Source organism: Gymnoscopelus braueri (assembly GCF_963280865.1).
Source record: "Gymnoscopelus braueri genome assembly, chromosome: 12".
NCBI classification, from domain to species: Eukaryota; Metazoa; Chordata; class Actinopteri; order Myctophiformes; family Myctophidae; genus Gymnoscopelus; species Gymnoscopelus braueri.
The window spans coordinates 32,786,806-32,812,283 of NC_137614.1; the positions used below are offsets into that span (position 1 = coordinate 32,786,806).

Consider the following 25,478-nt stretch of genomic DNA (forward strand, 5'->3'; position numbering starts at 1 on the left):
CCTAGGCTATTTCCTGGAGGAAGGATTGAATGACCTGTTCCATCTGTTTGTTTTGACTTGTGTGGCAGATAGGGTCCAGAACAATAGGTGACAGGGTGTGATGACCAGTAGAGAATTGCTGATCATAATGGGAGATACTGAATCTATGTGTTGGAAGATACTAAACCTCTAACTGCTCCCTGGGTGCCTTAATAGTTAGGATGGGTAAATGCATTTGTATGTGCAAATGTACAGTGACGGACATCCCCAAAACAACTTTATTTATCTTGTGCACATGCCTATTGGCTCTGTTTCTCAATGACAAAGACTTCTTAAAACACTTTGTGAAGCAAGAGTGTTTTACACACTGGGGGGATGACAAATAAACAATCCGAAAATGTGAAATACTCGCTGGCGAATATCTTATGTCAAAACTATTCATATACTGTGGTTGATGCCTTATTTGGAAACTAGACTTTTAATTACGTTGCTTTATTGTATGTTGCCCTGTGTGGGTAGTTCAGAGTGAGCATACGTATCTGCTCTGCTCTTCACATAATTATGATGGCTCAGAATCACCCCTTTGAGGCAAGTTTATATATTGATATTGAGTATCAAAGTAGGAATGTAGAATAGTTTTTTTTATCTAAATGTATCCAGGAAAGGGTTTTAAACTTGTTCTTAGCACTGCCCTGATTAACCTTCATACAGTTAAAAATATACACTAGGTCTCCATTAAACGTAGGGTAAGTGATATTTTGTTAATACAAACGTTTTTTGTTTAAAGGTTTAAGTCAAGCACTAAATTCTGACTGTAATCATTCCCATAGTGTTGGTTCAGTAACAGGGGTCTCCCTGTCTCTCCACCTCTTTAATAAACAGAAAATACGTACATTTTCAGGTGAGTTGCCGCTTGCCAATCATCAGCCAATCAGGAAAGGGTGCCCAGTTTCAGTTCAAATTTTGTCTGCTCATTTCTTTGTGTAATCACTTCCAATTTCACTTGTTTAATCTGTATCCTCTGCGAGTTCTCCCCTGATTGGATAAAATGGGTATCCCGACCTGAAAATGCATTTTCTACTTACTAAAGAGCTGGAGAGACAGGGAGACTCTTGTTACTGAACAAACATTCTATATCAATGAGTACTATCAGAATATGGAGCTATTTAACCCTTATTTTAGAAAGTTTTGAAATATCACTTACCTTACCTTAAAGATATAACGAGTGGGATTTGTCATGTTTGTAAACACATTATAAATTGGTACCGACTCAACTACACCAATAGCACACACCTGTCCAAAGGTTGATGCCTGGAAACGTCCCAAGCAAAGTAAAATAAAAAAACACAGGTAGAGGGAAGGAGTCTCTGCAGATGCAGACGCCGCCACACACTTGTAGTGGGGTCATAATAAATACAGTATAAATAATTTTATACAAGTATACGCATTGTGAGGAAACTCCCACTCGATATATATATTTAAGGATAAGGGTGAGTGTTTCTGGTTTGCTATCCACTGTCTGTCGCATTTGTCCTTCAAACTGTCCACCTACCTCCCCGCCACAAGTTCATCTAACGCAACGTTCGATTCCATCCATGTTGTCAGCCCTCTGTTGGTTTGTGTCTCCACCACAGGTGGATATCAAGAACCAGGGCAAGACGGCGCTACAGGTGGCAGCCCACCAGGGCCACTTGGAGGTGGTGAAGGCCTTGCTCCTGGCCAACAGCTCTATCGAGGTGAAGGACGAGGATGGAGACACAGCCCTACACTACACAGCGTTCGGGTGAGACCACACAGACACACAGCGCAAATGTGTCCTTACATTAAAAACCCTCAGTGTTTATTTTACTCTGAGAGTGTACAAATAGCCTTTGTTCAGTTTGTACACTCTGAGTTAAAGCTGTAGTCTGGAATTTATTTTGATGAATGAAACATTATTAATATGTAATATTAAACTATAGCTAGTACGTCTGCAGTGGTGTGAGGTGGTCTCCCTACTCTTGCATTGAGAAATGTAGATCCCGGTGTCGGGTAGGACACCTACTGTTTGACAAGTATTACTGCCTGAACCTCATGAACTCAGGGTTCGAATCCTGGGTAGGATAATACTGTAAGTTAGGGATTGCAGCTTTAAATGAACTCAGAATTTCACTTACTCTTCAGATATCTTCGTGTTTAAACAGGCAAAAACAACACGCATTTGTGATTCAGGTACACAGGCAGGCAGACAGACCATACTTGCTCCTGGGTTGTGTCCATCACTGGTATCAAATGACACACTGGGTCCAGTGGGTTTTAGACAGACAGAATGCTGCTGCAGAATCAGCAGACCAGCGGTCAGGGTCACCCAGACCTTTGCATAGTCCTGTCATACGATACGCACTCGTGCAAAAAGCAGACGGTGCTCAAGTGTGAGCCAGTGTTCCCGTCGCATCTGTCTAAGACCACAACTATCGATTATTTCCTTAGCGATTATTCTATCGATTACTTTTATTAATCGAGAAGCGCAATTCTTTGATAAAAAAAACTTTAACAAATCGTTTAACCACTTAAGCTTATTTTATTTCTAATATATTTTTTGTATTTTTGTTGCACAATGGTGTCACACAAAAGCTGTGAAAATAGCGGATCTACAGGCTCACAACGCATCACAAAATGGAGATCCATTATTAATCGGTTATTTTATTTAATTGTTGCACCCCTACCCATGCAACGATAAGACGGTTCTGTAGACATTGCTTGAAAGCACGAACGCTCTTCAGGGATAACTAGTTCCATCTGTGTTTTGTGGCTCTCAGCAGCAGTGCATCACGTAAACAAAACAAACATGGCAGGTTTTAGAACTATGGGGAGCTTTGGTATGTACACATCCCCTGCTTGGCTTCACGGTAGTTTTCTCAACACTGGCAAGGCGTGACGATGACACAGTGGCCCACAGCAGGTTTTAGTAACATCAGCAATGCTGCTGGCCATCCTGGTTTGGATTAATTTAAAGGAACATTTCAACTCCATATATGGGTCCTCAGCAATGCTGAGTATATATTGTAGGATGGTGCCATTTCTGTCTACACGCTCTGTGTCTCAGAGGTGGACTGTGGATAGTTTGCCTACTGATGATAACATTGGTGGCAATTTCAAACAAGATTTCAAACTTGTTTATTTTATTGATGTGACAGTGGCTAACTCAGCATTCAGCGTGCTAACTTTCCAGGAAGAGATAGGCTATAGTTTCCATTAGCTTGGAACCCCCACCGATGATGCCAGGTTTCCGAACTATCTACAGCCCACCTCTGAGACACAGAGCAAGTAGGCAGAAGTGGTTCCATCTCGTAATGAGCATTATAGGAAGATGAGGTTTAAAATAGGTGGAGCATTAGCAGCAGATATACATGATGGTACATGATATGGAGTAGGGTTTAATGTGTCTGTGTGTGTGTGTTGCGTGGGAACAGTAATCAGGCGGAGATTGCGAGGCTGTTGCTGAGCAAAGGGGCCAACGTGAACCTGCTCAACAACTCCATGTGCACGGCGCTGCACATCGCTGTCAACAAGGGCTTCACAGACGTGGTGCGTGTGCTGTCAGAGCACTCTGCCGACGTCAACCTCCAGGTAAGAAGGTGCCCCCTCTGGCCAGAGAAATTAGTTTGGGAAGGTTAGCCACTTGAACCCAACTATCCCTGCTCTTGGGGGAATATTTGATTCGCAAATTCGCATTTATTTCGTTTTTGCATTGACTTTACAATGTAATCTTGACACATGCCGTTTCTGAAGAACCACTCATCCGACCGACATCACACTCGAAACTGCACTCCCTTCGGACATCATATATACACATGCCAAATGTGAAGGCGGTTTCAGGATACGTGAAGGGCAGATACACACATTCATTCTCAGAGATTTGTTGAATACTTTATACAAGATGGATGCGCTTTCTCCCTCAGATGACTGAAATTTCCCCTAAAATGCATCAGGCACATTTAGGAAGCCTGCACAGTTAAATCCTCAGTGTTAATTTATCCATTTGTAGAGTGTTTAAATATAACCAAATTGACTCTTACAGGTCTATTTGGTTACATTTATATTCCCAGAGTTAAATTAAGGATTAGGATTTTACAGCCCGTCATTCACTCTTAGTAGATCTGAAGGCCTCCCATAAACACACACACACACACACACACACACCCCCACACACACACACACACACACACACACAGCACTTGGAAATGTCAGGGACAGTTCATGATCACTCGTCATGTGCACGTCAGTCACCCTCGCTCGCCATATGAGCAGCACGCTGACAATCAAGTCGTAAAAACGTGTGTGCTGTGACCTCTGCGAGGCGCTTTGGCTTTGAGAGTCGACTGCTTGCTTGAGCTCAGCTCTCGGGCTCATTAGGCCAATTAACTGTTTTAGGGCTTTTGGCCACAACTGTGCTCTGAATTCACGCAAACATTTTTATTCTGCTTGACCAATCTGGGTACTCGGCTGATGTGGAATGGTAGCCTACAGTTTATTTGTTTGCATGTGTGTGTGGTTCTGTCTGTACGTGTGTCTGTAATTTCATATCTTTGATCTGGACTTACATTTATACATCATTTTCATCTTATACACTTCATCTACATATCTACTCATCTACAGAACAGGAACATTTATCCTTTTTACGGCATGACTCTGCAGGAGGCTAGCTGTCTATAAGCGGATCGGTCTGTGTGTGTGTCCGAGATCCACATTGGAGCCACGCTGTTCTCATGTGGATCCACATGATTCGCTGTTTTCATCATCATCTCATCATATATGTTCTCTAATAGGGCAGTACTGTTATAAACACATTGTCTCAGAGGTGGACTGTACATAGTAAAATGTGCCTATCGATGACATAATCGGTAGTGCCTATCGATGACATAATCGTTAGTTACTTCAAACAAGATTTCAAAGATTTACTGCGTTGTGCCTCAGAGGCGAGCTGTCTAGAAGAGGGTGTGTCTAGAGCTAGTCTCGCAAACCCTGGACCGTGACAAATTTCTTGTTCTTGTGCCAGTAGACGTACCTCCACTAATTGTTTTCACATTTGTTTTATACTTTTTGAAATATTTAACTTTAATTTTATAATGGAATTCAATGGGTTCTGATCAGGCTGAAACCTTGCCCAACTTTGGAGTTCCCTACTCGGGAACGATGTAAGTCGGGAACAATGCCTGACGTTCCAGGCTGGCCACATAAAGTCAGAGATCCACATTGGATTGCATTGATGACGCAACAACAGTGGCTTTCAGCATGTTTCAGCATGCTAACCTTCCATGAAGGGAAAGGCTGTAGTTTCCATTAGCTTGCACAACTATTCCACAGCCCACCTCTGGGACACAGAGTAAGTAGACAGAAATGGTGACATCTTATAATGAGCATTGTGAGGTCCAATTATATGAAGATATGGTTGAAAATAGTGTATTTAACCGCTTGAACCCTAGCATCCCTAAGGGGGAACAATACCATTTTTGGAATGCTCTGACTCAGACATACTGTACATTCGTTCAAATCTCACCACGTTGGACCAGTTCAGAAACCTGTCCAGCCAGTTATGACGCTTTACTTAGACTTAGACCAGGCCCAAACCATTTTTTATGTAAATAACCCTTTATTTTTGGTTTATTTAGAAAGGAAAAAAAATCACATCAGCCTTCTATAGAGCCACCAGGAGGAGGATTTTTGCGAAACGCATCTTACTCTTACAGATTTTGTCCAAACATCAGGCAAATCGGTACACATTATCTCTATAGTCATGTGATCAAGACGGATCTGTCTGATTTTTCATATTCTGTACGGATGGTTAAGTGGTTACCGTATGCTGCTGAAGTATGAAACACGTGTCTCCCTGCCACGCCAGGACTCGTACGGGGACACGCCGATGCACGACGCCATCGCCAAAGACTTCCGCAACATCATGGAGATCCTGGTGGTGGTTCCCACCATCGACTTCTCCCAGAAGAACAACCGTGGCTTCAACCTGCTTCACCACGCCGCCCTCAAAGGCAACAAGCTGTGAGTGCATCACACACACACACACACACACACACACACACACACACACACACACACACACACACACACACACACTGCTGCCGTCCTTTCATCAGCTCACGTGTGTGTGTTTCTTTGTGCGTGTGAATTTGTCCATGTGTAGCCTGGTGAAGGACACTGTAGTCTGTGACTGACTGAACAACAGTAATGGATCCCACACTGTAACAACTAAGCTTGATACCTCTCTCTCTCTATTCAACTGTCTCTCTCCCTCTCCCTCTGTCTTTCTCTCTCTCTCTCTTTCTCTCTGTTTCTCTCGCTCAATATCTGTCTCTCTCTGTCTCTCTTTCTGTGTGTGTCTTCATCTCTCTCTGTCTCTCTCTTTCGCTCTCTCTCTTAATAATTAGAGTAAACTTTTGAAATCCTCCTGCACATTGGCTTTTAACATTAAACCTCCGCAAAAGATCCACCAGTGCTTCTCAGCAATGGAGGCCAAGGGAAAATCCCCTTTCTTTTACAAAGAGTGACCGTGCTATCAGTACTGGTCAGCAGCCAATCGATTCCTTTAGCAATCCATTAACAAAGTCAGGAGCCAGGCACTCTACAGTACTAGAACTCTACAGGAGTTGTAAAGAGATACTGTGACATTTTCATAATGCCCGTAATGTCATACTATAGAAGTTGAGCTTAATTTGTACTGCATCGCGGGACGACAGTGCTTGCCAAAAAGAACAGATCTATAAGCTAACGCGTTGCACCAACCTGATTTCACTATTGTCAGCATTCCTGGTTGAAACTCTCTGACACCAATGGGATGTTTGTTAATGAAGTTGTTTGAAGTTGAAATTTGAAGAGTAAACCTTTTCATGTACCACCAAATTAAATTCATGTATTTGGCCGTGGACTCCCATTTGAAAATATTTTGCACCAGGGACCCTCCATACATGATTTGTTTTTAAAATGTTTCAAACATATTCCATGTTTTTCACTTTAAAATATATATATTTTTAAATAGCTGTATTAAATAGGGTTAAAGTGGTTTAACAGATTTTGTATGCTATATTAAATAACTCATTTTGCTGGGGATCGTCTGGAACCCCTGGGGGGTGGGGGGGGACCCTCGGGGATCTTGAAGGGGTTTGAGAACCACTGATATAGACTCAGAGGTTTCCTACTTATGTGCTGACAGGCCGTCCGTCAAGGCAGCCTGACTGACACTTGTGACAGTGGCTCCGGTCTCTGTATTTTTAAGTGTAAGGGTTTAAGTGATTAAAGGGTTCTCACGGTATTTATGGACCATATTCAAGTATATACAATAATTCAGTCATTTAACCCCACGATTTATTTGTCTTTATTATTTACTGAATAGTGACTTCTGAATATCACAGGTCAAAGTGGTAGCGAGGGATGAAGTAGACATGATTCATGGGAATTACTTTACCCAAACACCGCTGGGTATAGTGTACTGAAAATTTGCTAGAATAGTTTTGATAATATCAATATAAATATGTTCATATGGTGCATTAAAGTCATATTGGAAAATTATATATGGCCCTAGATCCTGTATTTCTATTTTTATTAAAAGAAATTCTGTCTTTTCTTGCCTTTATTGATAGTCATAGAGTAGAGAGGCAGGACACAGTGTTGGGGAGTGACATGCAGCAAAGGTCTGCCTGGCTCAAGGACTCGCTGTCAGGCATCAGAGCTTATGTGGTACGTGCCTTATCAGCAAGCGGTGCCCCCTGAGTGTTAATTTAACTAAATTAAAAGATGCACCCGTGAGGGAGTTAAATTCATGAGAGGACACCAACTCAATCAGTGGCCGAGCCACGACTGCCCTCATGAACCCACTGTTTATTATCTATCTATCAGGACACTGGCCGGTAGAGATGCGCGGATGGCCTCTCACGTCATCCGAATCCGCATGTACAAATTAATTATCCGCCCGTTATCCAACCGCAATAATTATATTAGCCAATTAACCGTTTTTCCCGTATGTCAAAATATTATTATTTTCTGGTATTCCCCGTTAGTTGTGCGATGCGATCACAAAATGCATTGATTTAGCCTATGGAATGTCGGTGCGTCTTTTTTCTTTTTTTTTAAACCGGTGCTGCGCTGAACATGAGCGCACATGCTCTGCTGCTGAACATACAGACTCTGTGCGGCATCCAACATACAGGCATCCAACATACATGCGGCATCCAACATACAGAGCGCACTGCTCTGCTGCCAGCGCAGCACCGGTTTGAAAAAAAGACGCACCAACATTCCATAGGCTAAATCAATGCATTTTGTGATCGTATCGCACAGAGGCTGCTCTACACACTCACACAGACACAGACACAAGCACGCAGAGATTTAGCTATTTTATGGATAGATATATTAGATGTCATTAATGTATTTACCGCAATATTTCACCTGCGGTTTATCCAATATTAATTAATAATTATATTTGATTGACCCAAATCCACCCAAACTGCGGTTAACTGCGGCAACCGCGGCTAAAACTGCGATCCGCGCATCTCTACTGGCCGGGAAAGAAAACAAGAGAGTGTGTAGAAATGTAACATTTGTCCACTCTCAGAGTTACAAAGTATAAATCAACACTGATGATTTTACTGTGTGTTTTATACACTTGTGCGGTGGGTTAATGCATACAGCATGTCATGAGCTATGTAATCACAAGAGTTAGATCTACAATATTAGCTTCCTCTTGCTTATAGGATTGTCTCCGTTGTGAAGCATCAGCAAGCGCCCCGCTTCGACGTCCCCGTAGATTTGAAGTATTCGTCAATGCGAGCTGAGAGGCGTGCATTTTATCTGTGGAAATGTTTTTGCTTGACGCCACATTTCCAGGCACTACATCTTAATAAATTGGCTGCCAAGTCCTCTGCTGAAGCTTCATTTGAATCCACGGCGTGCTCAGCAGAAATAACATTGAAATGAATATAGATATAGACACATACACCTTTGCACACATTTTAGATCAAATGTACATGGCCAAACATTGGTTTCGTGGTGTTTACTACAGCAGGGAGATACAGGAGCTGATTAATGCAGGGAATTGAGAATTTAGGACATCTTGTCTGTGAAACACTGCATGTCCTAACTTGTCCTTAAGCTGTGCATTTTGCCTACACAGTAAGATTCTCAGTGTTGACTCTCTGAATATACAAATGTAACCAAAAGTGGTGCAGTGGAAAATTGCCAGTGGATTATTTAAACTTAGAAGTAATTAAAGTGATTAACCAACAAATGAAAAATAAATTTCTACCTGGCATCCCCTTTTTGGGTATGTTGTATGTCAGATTCTCAACATTTTACTTGTAGATCGGCTCTTTTTGCTATTTGTTGTACAACAAAGTATAGAGGACTTAACGTGTGGCAATGCGTTGTGAGCTTGTAGATCGACTATTTTCACTGCTTTTGTTCGCCACCACTGTACAGTGAAGTATAATACAGGCAGAAAAGCAGAGCTCGATTTATTAATTTAATTGGCCAGCCCTAGTTGAGACAACTCTGCACAAACCCCAAGCCCCCCCTGTGAAGCGCTAGGCAGTGAAGCCCCCACCCCGACCGTTAGTGAAATCCATCTTCTCCCACCCTGCGAGGAAGAATACTTGGAAAGTGCAGAAGGCAGCCTCCCACATGGATCCGCATCCAGTCCTCCCGGTAGCAGTATAGTGACCCAGATTCCCTCGTCACAGCGGTAGACAACTAACTCCTCACCCCCATCTCTGGGGACTCACAATTAACCCCCCCCCCCCCCCTATTTATACTTAGTAGCGACCTGGAAATAGCTGATCTACAATCGGTGTGTGAGCTTGTAGACCTAACTAGCTATCTAGCTGTTTTCTGTGTGCGACACCCATCTATATAAATAAGGCATAAGAACTATCATACTCATTGCTAACACTGCACTGCGATTCCCAACCAGTCCACTAGGTGGGTCGTGACTCGTGAGGATATTGCAAGTGGGCCGACGCGTCGAGTGGTCAGATGGGTGGGCCGCGAACGCTTTGGAGATTTACAAAGTGGGCCCTGCTCCAGGAAAAATGTTGGGAACCACTGCTTGTATACACACTGTACGTTCACAATAGCAGCGTTGTGGCTTCATAGCGAGGGGACATGTATCCCCCCCGGGCGGAGTGGAGAGAGAGGAGAGTGAGCGAGCAACTTGAGTGTAGAGAAGCTGTAGATGAAGGAGTGGGAGGCTGCGGTAAACGATCATTTAATCCATTAAGACCGGGAACGCATCTGTGCCATTTTTTTTATTTGAGCTACAACCATTATTTTATACTTTGGCTATTCAAAAATAGCAGATCTACAAGCTCCATGAGCTTCTGGAGGTCCCTGGAACAAAATATTTGACAAATGTTTGCTTTAAAAACTATATATTCAAAGATTTGCACAAATATTCCACGTTTTTTTTCCAAAAAATAGCCAAAGAAATCTTAAAATGACACGGATGCGTTCCCGGTCTTAATGGGTTAATAAATGGCCAATCTGTTCTGGCAAGTGTCATATGTGCAGCGCTGGGAGTTGGGGCTTGAGCTCCCCGGCAATCATTTAGCCTGACATCCACCGCTGCACCAAAGGAAGAATTTACAGTGTTCAGGACGTGCCGAGCAGCTCGCCACTCCTCTCATATATCACCAGCAGGCAGTGGCGGAAAGTAACTTTTACTCCAATTACTGTACCTTTAGGTACACTTACTTTACTTCAGTACTTCCAATTGTTGGATACTTTAAACTTCTACTCCACTACTGCACATATCAGAGGGCAAACATTGTACTTTGTAATCCACCTCAGATATTTGACAGCTTTAGTTTTTTTTTAATTTATTTATCATTATTATAATATAATAAATATAAATTATTATTTTAATTATAATTTAAAAAACATGCAGTAACCACTTAAGCCCTATTTTATACTTAATAGCTATTCGAAAATAGCTGATCTACCAGCTCACATCGCATCGCGATGAAGATTGATATTTTTTGAAAAATGTGAAAGATTTAGTATATTGTAATGCCAATACTTTTGTACTTAAAGTTTCTATTCAGGACTTTTACTTGTAACAAGAGTATTTCTCCACTGTGGTATTGATACCTTTACTTCTTAAGTAAACAAAAATCTGAGTACTTCTTCCACCACTGCCAACAGGCCTCCCTTGCATTGATGCAATCCAGCTACTGCGCTGCTCTTAAACGCAAAGTTGAACAGGGGATTTGGGAATGTTGCGTGTGTGTGTGTGTGTGCGTGTGTGTGTGTGTGTGTGCGTGTGTGTGAGTGAGTGTGTGTGAGGGGGTGTTATTCTTCCCACTGTTAGCTTGATTGCTTTGTCGTCCGCCCTCGTAACGTGGCGGGAATCTTTGGAATTCGTCCATGGCCACAGCTCTCCGCTGGCTTTCCCTGATAGGGAGATGAGAATGTTTGTTTATTGGCATCAAAGGTATTTATTTAGTTTGTGAGGAAATGGAAAAAGAAGGCTTTAGGCCCTAGTTCACAAAGCATCCTGGGAAAGCGGAGGGAGAGGCGCCGAGGCAGCGAGCCAGTTCTTCTTAATGCTAGGAACGAGACAGATTGGGGTTGTGAAAAAAATACAAAGTTTAGACGGGACGGACAGCTTAGTGCGAGAGCTTGAATTGTAGGATAGTGAGTGAGATGCTGCTTGCCAAATCGTATTAATTTAAATCTCAGAATCTCAAATTAAATTAAATCTTCAATCTAGAATTTATTTTGGTGAATAAAATGTTTTAATTAATCTGTGTGGTAGAGTATTTTAGTACAATATAACGAGTACATCTGCAGTGGTTGGAGGTGGCCTTCCTAATCTTCTATTGAGAAATTTTGATCCTGGTGTCAGGTAGGACACCTATTGGTTGAAGTTCATATGCCCAATATCTCCCCTGGCCAAGGGCGGATTCACCAATAAAATTTTGCATTATTTCATGACTTCTTCTTTGATTTCTCCCTCTGCTCACCATGTAATATTTCTTTCCTGGTAGTGACCTCTGTTTAATTCTTGTCCCAAGTTCCCCCCTTGGAGTCATATGTCTGTCCCCGTCGTTCCTCTTGGGGTCATATTTCTGTCCCTCTTGAAGTCATATGTGTGTGTGACTGTCCTGGGGCTCCTAGTGCAGTGTAAACAGCCCTGCTCCATCAGGCTCCCAGCCTGGGGTCTGGCTGCCCTGCACGTACCCCAGCGAGGCCTCCGCTCACTATACCATATGCACACACACACACACACACACACACACACACACACACACACACACACACACACACACACACACACACACACACACAGACACACACACACACACACTCTTCCAGATGTGAGCACATAGGCGGTTGAAAGCAGAGTCGACTTGGAAGGTCGCCACACATACACACACAGTGAATGTCCACAGTGTTAAAAGTTGCAATCCCTGCCCGGGATTCAAACCCAGGTCTCTTGAGAGACCAGATTTCTACCACACACCGTCAATGGGAAATCCCTGCTTAGCCAGGGGAGATGATGGGGGGGGGGGGCAGAAGGTGTCCTACCCGACACCATTTGGGAGATCACCTCCAACCAGATGTAGTTCTATTGTAGTAGCATACAGTCTATACACTATAGGTTGGTTAAAATAACATTTTATTCATTCAAATAAATTCCGGATCGCAGTTTTAATTTAACTCTGAAGGTCCTTACACACCGGGGCGAATTCTTCATGTGAATAAATACGTTTTTTTTAAAAACCTTATAAAGTCAATGCAAGCGTCCACATCAGTTTCGCGAAGCGAAAAATCGGCTTTTAATTATTCGGAACGAGTCCGAATTCTGCGTATATTCGCATATTCGCCGGTGTGTAAGGACCTTAAGAGTGTACAAATATACACATTCTCAGAGTTACAATGTGGTTACATTCTAAAACTTGATAAATTAACACTAAACCTAACCCTAACCCGCACAGCTTTTAAAAATATGCATTTTTCCATTCGCAAGGCAAACAATACTTGACGCCAAAGCGTTGTTTATTTATTTTTGCCTTCGTGCGACTTTAGATTAGAACACAAGTTCCCGTAAAGCATGCTGATTAATTAATTCACTCCCCTGGCGGGAAAGGTAATTAGCAGCATGCCTGACATAACTTTAAGCCTTTACGTAGAGCATGAGCGCATTGTGCCACCGCATGAAATGCATCGCTGCAACGTCTGCACGCAATTTGATTATTCATGAACACACAGAAGAGGAGTCAACGATTAGGCAAATTCCGCTGAGATGTCGAGGAAAACTTGCAGGCGGCAAATGGTGCGTGAACGACTGACGGGGCTGAAATCCAATCTCGATAGAAGTACAAGGATGAGGCGGGATGTATGGGTTGGTGGGGGCCTGGGGGGAGGCTGAGTAGCTGTCGTGATTAAGGAGAGTAGAAAGCATGTCTGACACCTCCCTATCCACCACGCCACCCACCGTGCATGAAAACATGCAAGCATGCGCACATACATACACACACACACACACACACCCTTTCGCAAGTCAGCTGCAATGCAGGTATCAATGACCTCCAAGATCATCCTGACAACATACACAGCTGCCTATAAGGGGAACCTGAGTGTGCACGAGCACACACGTATATTGACGCATATCACACCGTACATTTTACTCGTGTGTGCAAATGTGAGTCCATTTGGTTACATTTGCACACACCCAGAGTTACAGATGGATACATTTGACACTGAGGATTTGTATGGTGTGCGCACTCACCAGCCCATGACCCAGTACTGCATCTGAAATGTAATGAGTAGCGCACCACTAATGAGCCTGTGTGAACTCATAAATAACATTGCATTAAAACCTTTCTCTCTCTCCTTGACGCGTAAATAATTGCACTGTTCCACTTCCCTCGACTGGGAAGCTTGGCACGATGTATTCATGTAAACACTTGTATCAGCAGCTAGTTGGATGGATGAAGTCCGGATTGTTTCATGTCTTAATTGATTCATAAATCACACTCGCAAGAAAATGCATCCGAGACGTAGTTGTTTTGTAAACTTCTCAGACTCCACTTTTCTGCCCGCGCCTGCTTATGGCTTGTCCGACTGTCTGACTTGTGTTTTGATATAGTGGTGCAATAGAATTAAGCAATATTACACGCAAGGGTGTGCTTTACCGTCATTATTGGCACGCCAGTGATGCGGTCAGGAACGAGGCGGAGCCGAGTTACGCAAGCATCACTGAAGTGCCAATAATGTAGGTAAAGCACACCCTCGAGTGTAATATTGCGATTATACAACAGTTACCAACAAAACACATCCAAATGTATTCATATTGTGGGGCAATTCATAATAAAAATGTTTCGCTATTATCCGTTTCCCTGTAAAGAGAAGAGTTTATTTGACTGAGACATTAAATAGTCCCTGTAGCAGCGCTCTGAGGCACCGTGTCATCAACACAGCTGATTCCAGTAGGCTATATGCTCCGTCGTACGACCGTGTCACGTGGCCAAAATAACTGATCTACAAGCTGACAACGCGTCGCGAACTTGTAGATCGGCTATTTTCGCCGTGTGATACCTTCGTACGATAAAGTATGACATACACTGGACTGTTAACGAAATGGGAGTAATTTTACTTTAACACAGGAGGATATTTATACAGTATGGATTTTACCATTGAAATAAAGCACACTTTTTTCCAGTTATTCCTTTTATTATAGGATTTTAGGCGATTTAGGCTCTTTTTTTTTTTTTTTTTTTGCGTTCTCCTTCTCATCCTCTTCTAACCATTGATCAACCGTAAGTCCACCAAATAAGTCAAAATTAACAACATAGTCCATTTTGCATAGCTGTTTGTTCTCCGGTGGCGGCGGTGGGTCAGGCTACTGTCTGTTTGTTTTCCTACCGTGGGACAGCGAGCGTGACGTCACAGCACAGCTGTGCCATATATGGTCTAATCAGGTGCAGACTGCAGTGCGGAGTGATTTATTAATGTGATTAGGCCCGTGCTATCATGATGGTTTGAAGCACGGCTAGATAGCTATTTCAACCAATCAGATTGCTTGGTCGGAACTACCTGTTGTATAATAGAAAACCAGCTCCACAAACAACATCCATTTTTTAAATGAATAGCAAGGTCCAGCGTCTAGTTAAAGACTGCTAGTGCAGTTAACAGCGGCAGAGAGCTTGGGCAATGTCACACACTGTGACACGCGACTGCCCAGGCCATCATTGTGGGATCGCTAAAGCGATCACACTACTGTTATCTTCAACGTTTTGGTACGTTTTTGGTACAGTTTTTTGGCCCCTAACTAGTCCTTCATACTTTTAGCTACAAACTCCGTTCCAACTCTACAACGTTCGGCCTACTTAGGACATATCGGCTACCATTTGAATTTTTGAAATCATTTGTACTTTTAGAGATATTTCACTTTTTACTTCTAAAAAACTCCCATTCATTTCAATGGAGAAATTCATACTTTTAGCTAGAAACTCCGTTCCAACTCTATAACGTTCAGCCTACTTAGGACATATTGGCTACCATTAGAATTTTTGAAATCATTTGTACTTTTAGAGATATTTCACTTTTTAAATGGTAAAAATACTTAAAAGTTGATAAAAAGAGTAAAAATACTTAAAAGTTGTAAAAATTAGTAAAAGCTACTTTAAAGTAAATAAAGTGACTAAAAATACTTTAAAGTAAATACCATGAGTAAAAATACTTAAGAGTACTTATATTGAGTAAAAATACTTAAAAGTACTCACAATGAGTAAAAATACTTAAAAGTTGAAAAAAATAGTAAAAATACTTAAAAGTTGATAAAAAGAGTAAAAATACTTAAAAGTTGTAAAAATTTGTAAAAGCTACTTTAAAGTAAATAAAATGACTAAAAATACTTTAAAGTAAGTACCTTGATTAAAAATACTTAAGAGTACTCAACATGAGTAAAAATACTTAAAAGTTGAAAAAAATAGTAAAAATACTTAAAAGTTGTAAAAATTAGTAAAAAATACTTTAAAGTAAATAAAGTGACTAAAAATAATTTAAAGTAAATACCCTTTAGAACCTTTCAAACCTTTAGAACCTCTTAAACCTTTAGAACCTCTTAAACCTTTCAAACCTTTCAAACCTTTCAAACCTTTCAAACCTTTCAAACCTTTAGAACCTTTCAAACCTTTAGAACCTTTCAAACCTTTAGAACCTCTTAAACCTTTCAAACCTTTAGAACCTCTTAAACCTTTCAAACCTTTAGAACCTCTTAAACCTTTCAAACCTTTGAAACCTTTCAAACCTTTAGAACCATTCAAAGCTTTAGAACCTTTAGAACCTTTAGAACCTTTAGAACCTTTAGAACCTTTCAAACCTTTAGAACCTCTTAAACCTTTCAAACCTTTCAAACCTCTTAAACCTTTCAAACCTTTCAAACCTTTAGAACCTTTCAAAACTTTAGAACCTTTAAAACCTTTAAAACCTTTAAAACCTTTAAACCTTTCAAACCTTTAACTCTAACACTATCAATACTCAATACCATCAACATTCTTAGCGATCCCACACTGTTTCTTCAGGAACAGTACCTTCTAGTTAAGGGCTGTCCTCTTCAATTTCACACGGCATAAAGCAGGCTCGGTCACAGGGCAGTGGACAGCTCAACTTTAAATCGCTGCAGCATCAGAACAAAGGGCTCTTTGCTTTGCTTGTGTCAGATCCTCCAGTTCAACTCATGTCAGACAGAACATGTCGTGGCATATAAAGCTGTAATCCAAAGCGTATATGAATAAACCGTTATTTTAACCGATATGTATGGTAGAGATAATACAATATAGCTAATACATCTGCAGTGGTTGGAGGTGGCCTCCCTACTCTTCCATTGAGACATTGAGACACAATTGTCGGGTAGGACACCTGGTTGGCGGCTAGTACTGCCTAAAGCTCATAAGCGCAATATCTCCCCAGGCCAAGTAGGGATTGTCTGTTGGCTGAGTGGTTGAAATGGTCTCTCATGCGGGAGACCGGGGTTCGAATCCCGGGTAGGACATAAAAGTTTTAAATCAGAAGGATGACATAATACTTAAATCCTTCCTCAGTGTTCATTTAACTCATTGAGTGCCCAAATTATTTCTGGCTATTTCTGGCCAGTACGATTTTTATTTTTTTATTTTTTTCAAAGTAAAAAAAAAGTGTTTAGGAAGCGAGATACAGCCTTTTCAGTTATAAGTTAAACAAGGAGTGGATGGAGCTGCAAATCTTCAGATAATGATAGCTTGTTTTTTTTGGGGTTTTTTTCATTTTTTTTCAAAAACACGTGAAACGCGTTAATGGCACGTTGCACCATAGCGGTAAAACACGTGAAACACGTTAATGGCACTCAAAAAGTTAACTCAGAGTGCAGAAATGGTTACATTTGTAAGCTCTCTGAGTTTGAAATGGATACATTAACAGAGCATTTTACTCTGTAGGATGAATGACATTTTTGAGCTTTATGGACAGTATAAAGCATCCCATTTTACGATGTGCATACAAAAATGATTTGCAGCATCCCTGCTCCATGTTAAAGCCCCACCGCATCACGCATGGGAACATAGGTTTACAGTGGAGCATGTTGTTTACAACTTCCTGGTAAAAGGGCAACCATTACAGTGGCCTTCGCTGCATGGATTACAATGATTTACGACTACAGAGGGCTTGAGAAAACCATACCGTGTGACAACATGAGCATAGGGCGGAGGAGGAGGATCGGAACATGAAAGCAAGTGACAATCCCGTAATGCAGGTTTGGTCGGCATCTGGAAGTCAAGCGGTAGTATTTAGAGTGTCTGGGTAAAAGCTTTAGGCTTTCTAATGGTAATCCCCGGCTGCCATGCTGGGGGCTCAGTGTGTGCGGGACCTCTGCGTTGTTATATGCCGGCTTCTTCCCCCGTTCAACAACAGCTGGGGTACAGTCAGATGCCTGTTAAGCTGCTGTACAGCCTGCGACACAGGCACACAGTACTGTACTCACTGTATGCCACACGGGACTATCTCAAAATGCATGAGTTCTCACACTGTGTGTGTGTGTGTGTGGTTCTTAGAACTGTGTTGTGTGTGGTTCTGAGAACTGTGTGTGTGTGTGTGGTTCTGAGAACTGTGTTGTGTGTGGTTCTGAGAACTGTGTGTGTGTGTGTGTGTGTGTGTGTGGTTCTGAGAACTGAACGGCTTTGTTTCTATACTGGAGCCAGCTCATTGGCTACATGTTGGGAAGTGACAAACTAAGCTCCCTAAAGCTTCCACCGCCCACCATTCTGTTTCCTGTGTCCAGGGTTGCAATTAACCAGCTGGACACTTTATGAACGTTTTCAGATTGTAAAAATAACTGTCTAATAATAGTAAACATATTAATCTTTTGGTGGTGGCAATACTTTTTAAAGGGATAGTTCACCACCCCCAAAATGACATTTTTTTCTATCGATTAGTCATCACATGGAGACTTGAATTCATGGATATTCTTTTGTTTTTGTCGCATTCCTAAGCCAATAATTTAATGACTGGCAGCGGTTCCGGTAGGAGAGACAAAGAGTCTCCTTTGTGTCTCCTACCGGAACGGCTGCCTACTGGACACGAGATGTGCTGCCATCTTTGTTGTAGTTTGGCCATTGTTGCAATAGTTAACATAAATAAAGACATAAAACTTAGGGATTGTAGCTTTAAAATGTATGTGAGTTATCAGAGTTCTATAGAAATCTAACTGTGTGGCTGGTTGTTTTCCTCGAATGCAGTGCCACAGAAAAGATCCTGGCCCGGGCGCGGCAGCTGGTAGACATTAAGAAGGAGGATGGCTTCTCTGCGCTGCACCTGGCCGCCCTCAACAACCACCGGGACGTCACCGAGATCCTCATTAAGGAGGTGAGCCGAGGACAGGACACTACAGGAATTCCAACCTCTGTCAATCACAAGCTCGGCTTGTTGATTGATTGATTGATTGAATACTTTATTAGCAGTTTGCAAAAAAAAGCACAGGAAAGTACAGTTCAATACAAGGTCTGCTAAGAGCATTTTAAACCCAAGAAAGCCTATGGCTTGTTTCCATTGGGGTCCTTTGTACTCAATTCACCGAAACATTTAATGACAGGCAAAATGTTTATGTTGTCTCTTTCATTGCCCTGGGGGGGTGCACCATCCATGGCTGACAGTTTGACTTTGGCTTCTTTTTTTTATGATTGATTATTTTATTTAATATCAAATAGTTTGAATAACCTTGGCACCTCTACTCTCAGCCACTCTGCCCTGATAACGGTGTCACTCACTCCCCATCCTCTCCTCCTTCTCTCGCTCTAAAGGGCCATTCACACCAAGCAGTATAACTATAACTAACTACCCCCCCCCCCCAGGGCCGCTGCGACATGAACATCCGCAACAACCGCAACCAGACGGCGCTACAGCTGGCGGTGACGCAGGGCCACGGCGAGCTGGTGCAGCTGCTGGTGGACGAGGGCGCCGACGTCAACATTGAGGACGAGGACGGTGACACGGCCATGCACGTGGCACTGAGCCGCCCGCAGCTGGCCAACGCCACGCTGGGCCCTGCCCCTTCCGGCTGCGGAACCAGCACCAGCACCACCACCCCCACCATCCCCAACACCACCACCACTACCACCACCACCACCCCCAACACCACCACCACCTCCACTACTGCTACTACTGCTACTACTACTACTACTACTACCACCACCGCCACAGAGGAGAGTGGGGAGGGATCTTCATCCTCCTCATCCTCGTCTTCCTCGCTCTACTGCAGGGTAAGGACAGGTCCAAGGACCACCCAGTGGTCCAAATGGATCCGATTGGGTCTGTAACGCAGAGAGCGTACTAATGGCTCAGTTTGGTATACTCTCACTGTTAAATTAACACTGAGGATTTTGCTGTGCATATTGGGTTCCCAGAGATTAAAAAACACGGTATCAAATCAGGGTCCATGGCCTAATGCATATCAATCTGGGAATCCTTGAATTTAAAAAGGTTTAGAATCACTGAAATAAACTATACTCGATCCCTGGATCTACACTATAAAGTCCTCAGTGCTCATTTAAGTCGATTTGTTGTCACATCACAGGTTTACAGGCGTACGTACGATGAGTGTACAAATGGGTCCATTTGGTTCCATTTGTACACTCTTGAGTTAACAGACACGCAAGGGTCCATTTGGACCGCTGGTGGTCCCCGGACCCCACGTTGAAAACCAGTGAAGTAAACAAACCGAGTCGGGGGGATATAAAAGAGGGAGTAAATAACGGTGTGGAGGAGAAAGGAATTATCTTTACTGTGGAATAGTGGCGGGTGAGGTGAGAGGTCAGGTCATGGGGAGGAGGAGAGCAGAGTAAACAAATAGCAATAAGCGATTCTAGATTAGGATCAGTGAAGGAGAAAGGAGTTTGCTTTGTTGTGTCAACAATGGTCTGACAGAAGGAAGTGGGCGGGGATGGTTAATGGTTAAGTGGGACAGGTGCAGACATGAAGACAGTGGGCGAATTCAAAGAGGAGGAAAAAAGACACATTTTGACTGCTTTGAAGGCAAGTCTTTTATTTTTCTTTATCGAATATTTGTCACACTCTGTGTGTGTGAGGGGGTGCCTTCTCGTATTTGCGCTTTCCTGTTCTACCCTGGATTTGATCTCCTGCGCAAGTGCTGACATTTTTACCACTGAGGTACTAAAAACAGAAACTGAATTTTGACCTTCAGGTCAAAACTAGGATTGTGTCAAAGGTTGGTGTCCAACCTAGACACAGGATCTAAATGCCTCAATAAAAGAGCAGGGAGACCATATACAGCCACACCAATTGTATAAGTTATATTGTTTTAACATACAAAACATTACATAATACAGCTATAAATCATCCAGAATAATGTCCTTCACGTGTGGCATCGTTAGCATTCCTCTAGTCACAAACTAATGAGGCCGCTTGTTCACAGCAACAGCCATTACTCAAATGCTCTCGAGCCGTTGAAGGATAGCTGAAGGACACATTGTAGAAAGATCCTCTCCATAATAGCACAAATACCTGCTGAAGGATAAGAAGAGTCAAATTGCACAGCATCGCCTCATCTCAGGGGCAGCTGGTCTAAAGCGTCCTAACATGTCTTCAGTGACTATCAAAGACTAGATTGCTGGTTCTCACTGTCTGGTTCAGGCCAGGGTACCACCAGTGGTCCACATGGCCCTGGTGGGCCCTGGTGGGCCCCGGACCAGACATTGAGAAACAGTGGACTAGATAACACAGATTTTTTTCCCCTCATTTCTAAACACTGATGTCTAGTTTATGATTACAAGTGTTGCGGCAGATATAATGGCACTGCTGAAAGGTGTCCTTTCTCATCAGTCTGACCCCAAACACTGCAGCACCCCTCATCCACGCCTGGGAACCTGCCAAGGCTGAGACAAACACACACACACACACACACACACACACACACACACACACACACACACACACACACACACACACACACACACACACACACCTTACAGTACCTGCATTTGGCCAGGCTGAGTGCTAGGGGCTGTTTTCACTGCAGTCAGCAGATATCGGGGGGAGTTCTCTTGCACTGATTGGATCTGGGTCTGTCCATTGACCTGAGCTGGACAGCCGCACTGGCTTTAGTTCAATTACCCACATCCCTCTGTTGTTGTTGACCACCAACGTTGCCCTTGATTCTTTTTTCTTCTCCAAGCAGTCTTATCGTACAATTTCCGTAGGATCAGTTCTGTTTATGAATCATCAATTCAAGAATCAGGGTAATTGTTGTAATGTTTTCTTAAAGGACTATACCGGCGTTACAGCCTCGGCTATATATTAGTATGCTATGTTTACTTTGTAATCAAACTTACCTGAATAATTTAGTTGAGGGTGAAACATAATTATTAAACTAATAACTATTTTTGTCTAGACTTTTCAAACCAGTCCTAAAAAATCTAACAATCTCTGGTACACTTTGGAAAATGGTCAGCAGTAATATCAAGCATACAGTGAGTCATATGGTCAGCAGTAATATCAAGCATACAGTGAGTCATAGTCAATGGACAATCTTCAAATACTGCATACCGTAGTCTGTAGTAAGGTCCTGTAAAAGTTGAGAACAGGAAGCTGTCATCTGTTCTTCAGTCTATCTGCTCAGCTATCCGATCAATCACAATGCAGTGTTCACAAAAAATATGTTAAAATATCGTATTAAATTTCCATTTCTGCTTAGCAATTAATTAATAAAAATGTCAATCAAAGCAGCTAGCACTGTAGGCTTCGAATAATTTGGTTACCACTAGTAGGAGTTATTCACAGCATTTTCAGGCAGAAGCAGTTGAGAATCGTGGAAGCCAACATGTCTGCCTTGAGAGACTATCAATGGACTAAACATGCCTGACCTGAGGTATGGCTCTTTAAGTGGGGATCAGTGGTAATTAGTACTGTCGGGTAAACAAAGGGACTCGTCAGTCAGTAATCCTGTTTGGTGCTGCTTGCACATTGGTTCAGACACATCAGCGTCATCATTGCTGTCCTCTTGTCCCCTCCCCGCTTCATCTGCTGCCACAGCTGAATGGCTCAGGTCTTCTGGGCAACGCGGAGCTGAGCGTAGGGGCCACCATCGCCTGCTTTCTAGCACAAGCAGGCGCCGACGTCAACTACGCGAATCACAAGGGCAAGAGTCCTCTGGACCTGGCGGGCGACACCACGGTGCTGCAGCTCATCAAGAGCTTCTCTGAGAAGCACAGGTACCGGACGGCAAACATCACACACATAAACACACACAACACACAAAAACTTCTTAGAGAGTATTCTATTGATTACTTTTTCAATTCATCAAATAATAGAACAGCGTGTTTTTTTTATTTTTATATATTAATGAATTTATCTATTTATTATCTATTTTTAATCTATTAGCGATTCTTTCTATTTATATATAATTGATTAAATGGATTAGTTCGATTAACTGTTGCAACCCTATACTCGATTCCATGTTTGCACTGTTTTGTCACGTTGAGGACCTTTTTCGTTGTAAAGGTCCACACGGTAACGGCGTTTTCTGGCGTTCCACAGGTTGCAACGGCTGCAGGCCATCACGTGCGGCCAGGGCCTCGGCAGTGCCAGCCTACTACGGCGAGTCCACACCACGCCCAACACCATGACCAACCTGGCTCTGCCCGTGCCGCCGGGCCCCAGCGAGTGCCTCATCTGCTCGGAGCTGGCCCTGCTCGTCCTCTTCTGCCCCTGTCAGCACAGCGTAGCCTGCGAAGGTACTATGTGCACAGAGAAGGGCTGGGGAGGGAGCGCAGTGCCTTATGTACTGTGCAATAGCGGCTCTCAATGTGGGGTCCTTAATCCATTAACCCATTAAGACCTGAGGCGATTCTTTAAAAAAATCTAAATCTCAACAGTTTTTTGAAAGAAATCTGAAAAAAAATGTTTCAAGATTTTCCGAAAATAGCAGATCTACAAGCTCGTATCGCGGCACTCGGTGCCGCGCTATGAGCTTGTTGATCTGCTATTTTTGAATAGCCCAAAGAAATCTTAAAATGAGACGCAACGCATCTGTGTCATTTTTAAGATTTCTTTGGCCATTCAAAAATAGCAGATATACAAGCTCATAGCGCGGCACCCGCACTATGAGCTTGTAGATCTGCTATTTTAGAAGAAAATAAATAGTGATTTTGTTTTTTTCAAGCGAACATTTGTAACTCAAATCTTTCCTTCTGGGGATTCTACAAAATGTCTTCTAAATCAGTTTATTTTCAAAAAACGTACGTTTCTATAATATCATTGGTTCTCAAACTCAAGGACCTCCAAAATTAATATAATGGCCTTGGCTTGGTGTGAATGGCCCATCTCAAAATATTTAGTTCCTGGGACCCCCCAGAAGCAAAGATTTGAGATTTGACAGAATATTTGCACACATTTTCACGATTGATTTTTTTTAATAGCAGATCTACAAGCTCATAGCGCAGTGAGCTTGTATATCGAAAATGACACAGATGCGTTCCCGGATTGAATGGGTTAAGGGAGTTCCAGGGGGTCCCCAGATAAATTACTGAAAGTTCATCTTCACCATTATAACACGTGCTACTAGAATCATACAAGAATGTCAATTATGCTCAGAGTTTCACTGTCATCTACACCTACAGTACCTAGACAGTTAAAGACGGGGTGCCGTGATTTTCAGTTATTGTTCCCCCCCCTAAAACATAATCATCAGGAATTATGGTTAAACTAGGAGGAGTTATACTAGGAAGAACAATGTACAGAAATTGTTAAAATTATGTTTTTATGTGGACACGCCTCCAGTTCATTAAGTATACCTGGTTCTCACCTTAGCACCTCCTCCACCACCTTAGCACCACCCACCTGTCCTAGTCCCTCCTCCTCCTCATGCCCACACCTGTTGTGTTATGATAATGAGGGGGAGGGTATGTTTTTACTATGTCACTAAAGCACTGTTTCTCTATTGGCACGTTTGACCCTCAAGGTTTCAGCCTCCAGGTAGAAACTCAAAATAGTCAGAGAAGACATAAAACACCATAAAAACACCACCAGGGGGCTTAATGAAGTTCTATCAACCTCATAGACACATGAAAAACAGAAAAAGTGCAAAACCATGGCACCACCTCTTTAAGGGCATCATACACCTTATTAAAATGTTCTTAGATTCAGGTCCCACAGATACAATAATTTATCAATTGGGGGTCCGTGGCCTAATGCATATTGTTGCTGTTGGGCAGAAACCTATTATCCCCATATGTTTTTTCGTAAATTAGTGCCCTAATTCGTCATACTACAGTGTCATGCAAAAGCAGAACGGAAAAAATAGCAGATCTAACAAGCTCAGCAAGCTTGTAGATTTGCTATTTTTGAATTTGAATCCTGAAAAGTAACAGTTTTGGACATATGAGGTTTTCCCCCGCCCTGACATCAACAATGTTTGTGGGTGGTCCTTGAAATGAAAAGGTTTGAGACAAATCCTCAGTGTTCATTTATCACATTTGTACACTCTCAGAGTTAAGTTATCACTGAGGATTTGAGGATACGTGCTGTACAGTGTATCAGAGAGAGAGTGAAGTTGCATCTAACTGGTGCAGTGCACGCTGGCTGACCCCCTGTTCCTTGTCATCCTAACAGAGTGTGCCCATCGAATGAAGAAATGCATTAAATGCCAGGTCACCATCACTAAGAAGATCAGACAAGGTAAACCGTACCGCCTGACGTTATTGGTTGTTATGTGATGCAACCCAAAATGGGTTCATAACCCAATTCTTGTCCAGGCAAAGAAATCCCTGTCATGAATGTATCAAGTGCCAAAGATTTCATGTCTTGGTGTTTTTTTATTTTAGCTTTTGAATAGTACTAAAATAAATTGTCTTACAATCGCAATTTATAGTCTGCAGTAAGCGCAGTACAAAATGGATTAGTGCTGCTATTTATTTGACAATTCTAATTAACTTTTACTGGGTCATTAACAACTTCAAAGACCAAGC

At 42.5% G+C, this 25,478-nt stretch overlaps 1 protein-coding gene across 2 annotated transcripts in view; it reads left to right on the forward strand.

The window, feature by feature from the left end:
- mib2 (MIB E3 ubiquitin protein ligase 2) overlaps positions 1-25,478 on the forward strand; it is a 60,685-nt gene that overhangs the window by 31,382 nt on the left and 3,825 nt on the right. For both annotated transcript variants that reach the window (XM_080445090.1, XM_080445091.1), the window contains exons 11-18: positions 1,614-1,762; positions 3,432-3,588; positions 5,861-6,015; positions 18,738-18,864; positions 19,350-19,757; positions 22,546-22,724; positions 23,050-23,246; positions 25,123-25,188. In XM_080445090.1, the coding sequence (XP_080301216.1) occupies positions 1,614-1,762; positions 3,432-3,588; positions 5,861-6,015; positions 18,738-18,864; positions 19,350-19,757; positions 22,546-22,724; positions 23,050-23,246; positions 25,123-25,188 (1,438 nt within the window). The remainder of the gene's footprint in view (positions 1-1,613; positions 1,763-3,431; positions 3,589-5,860; positions 6,016-18,737; positions 18,865-19,349; positions 19,758-22,545; positions 22,725-23,049; positions 23,247-25,122; positions 25,189-25,478) is intronic.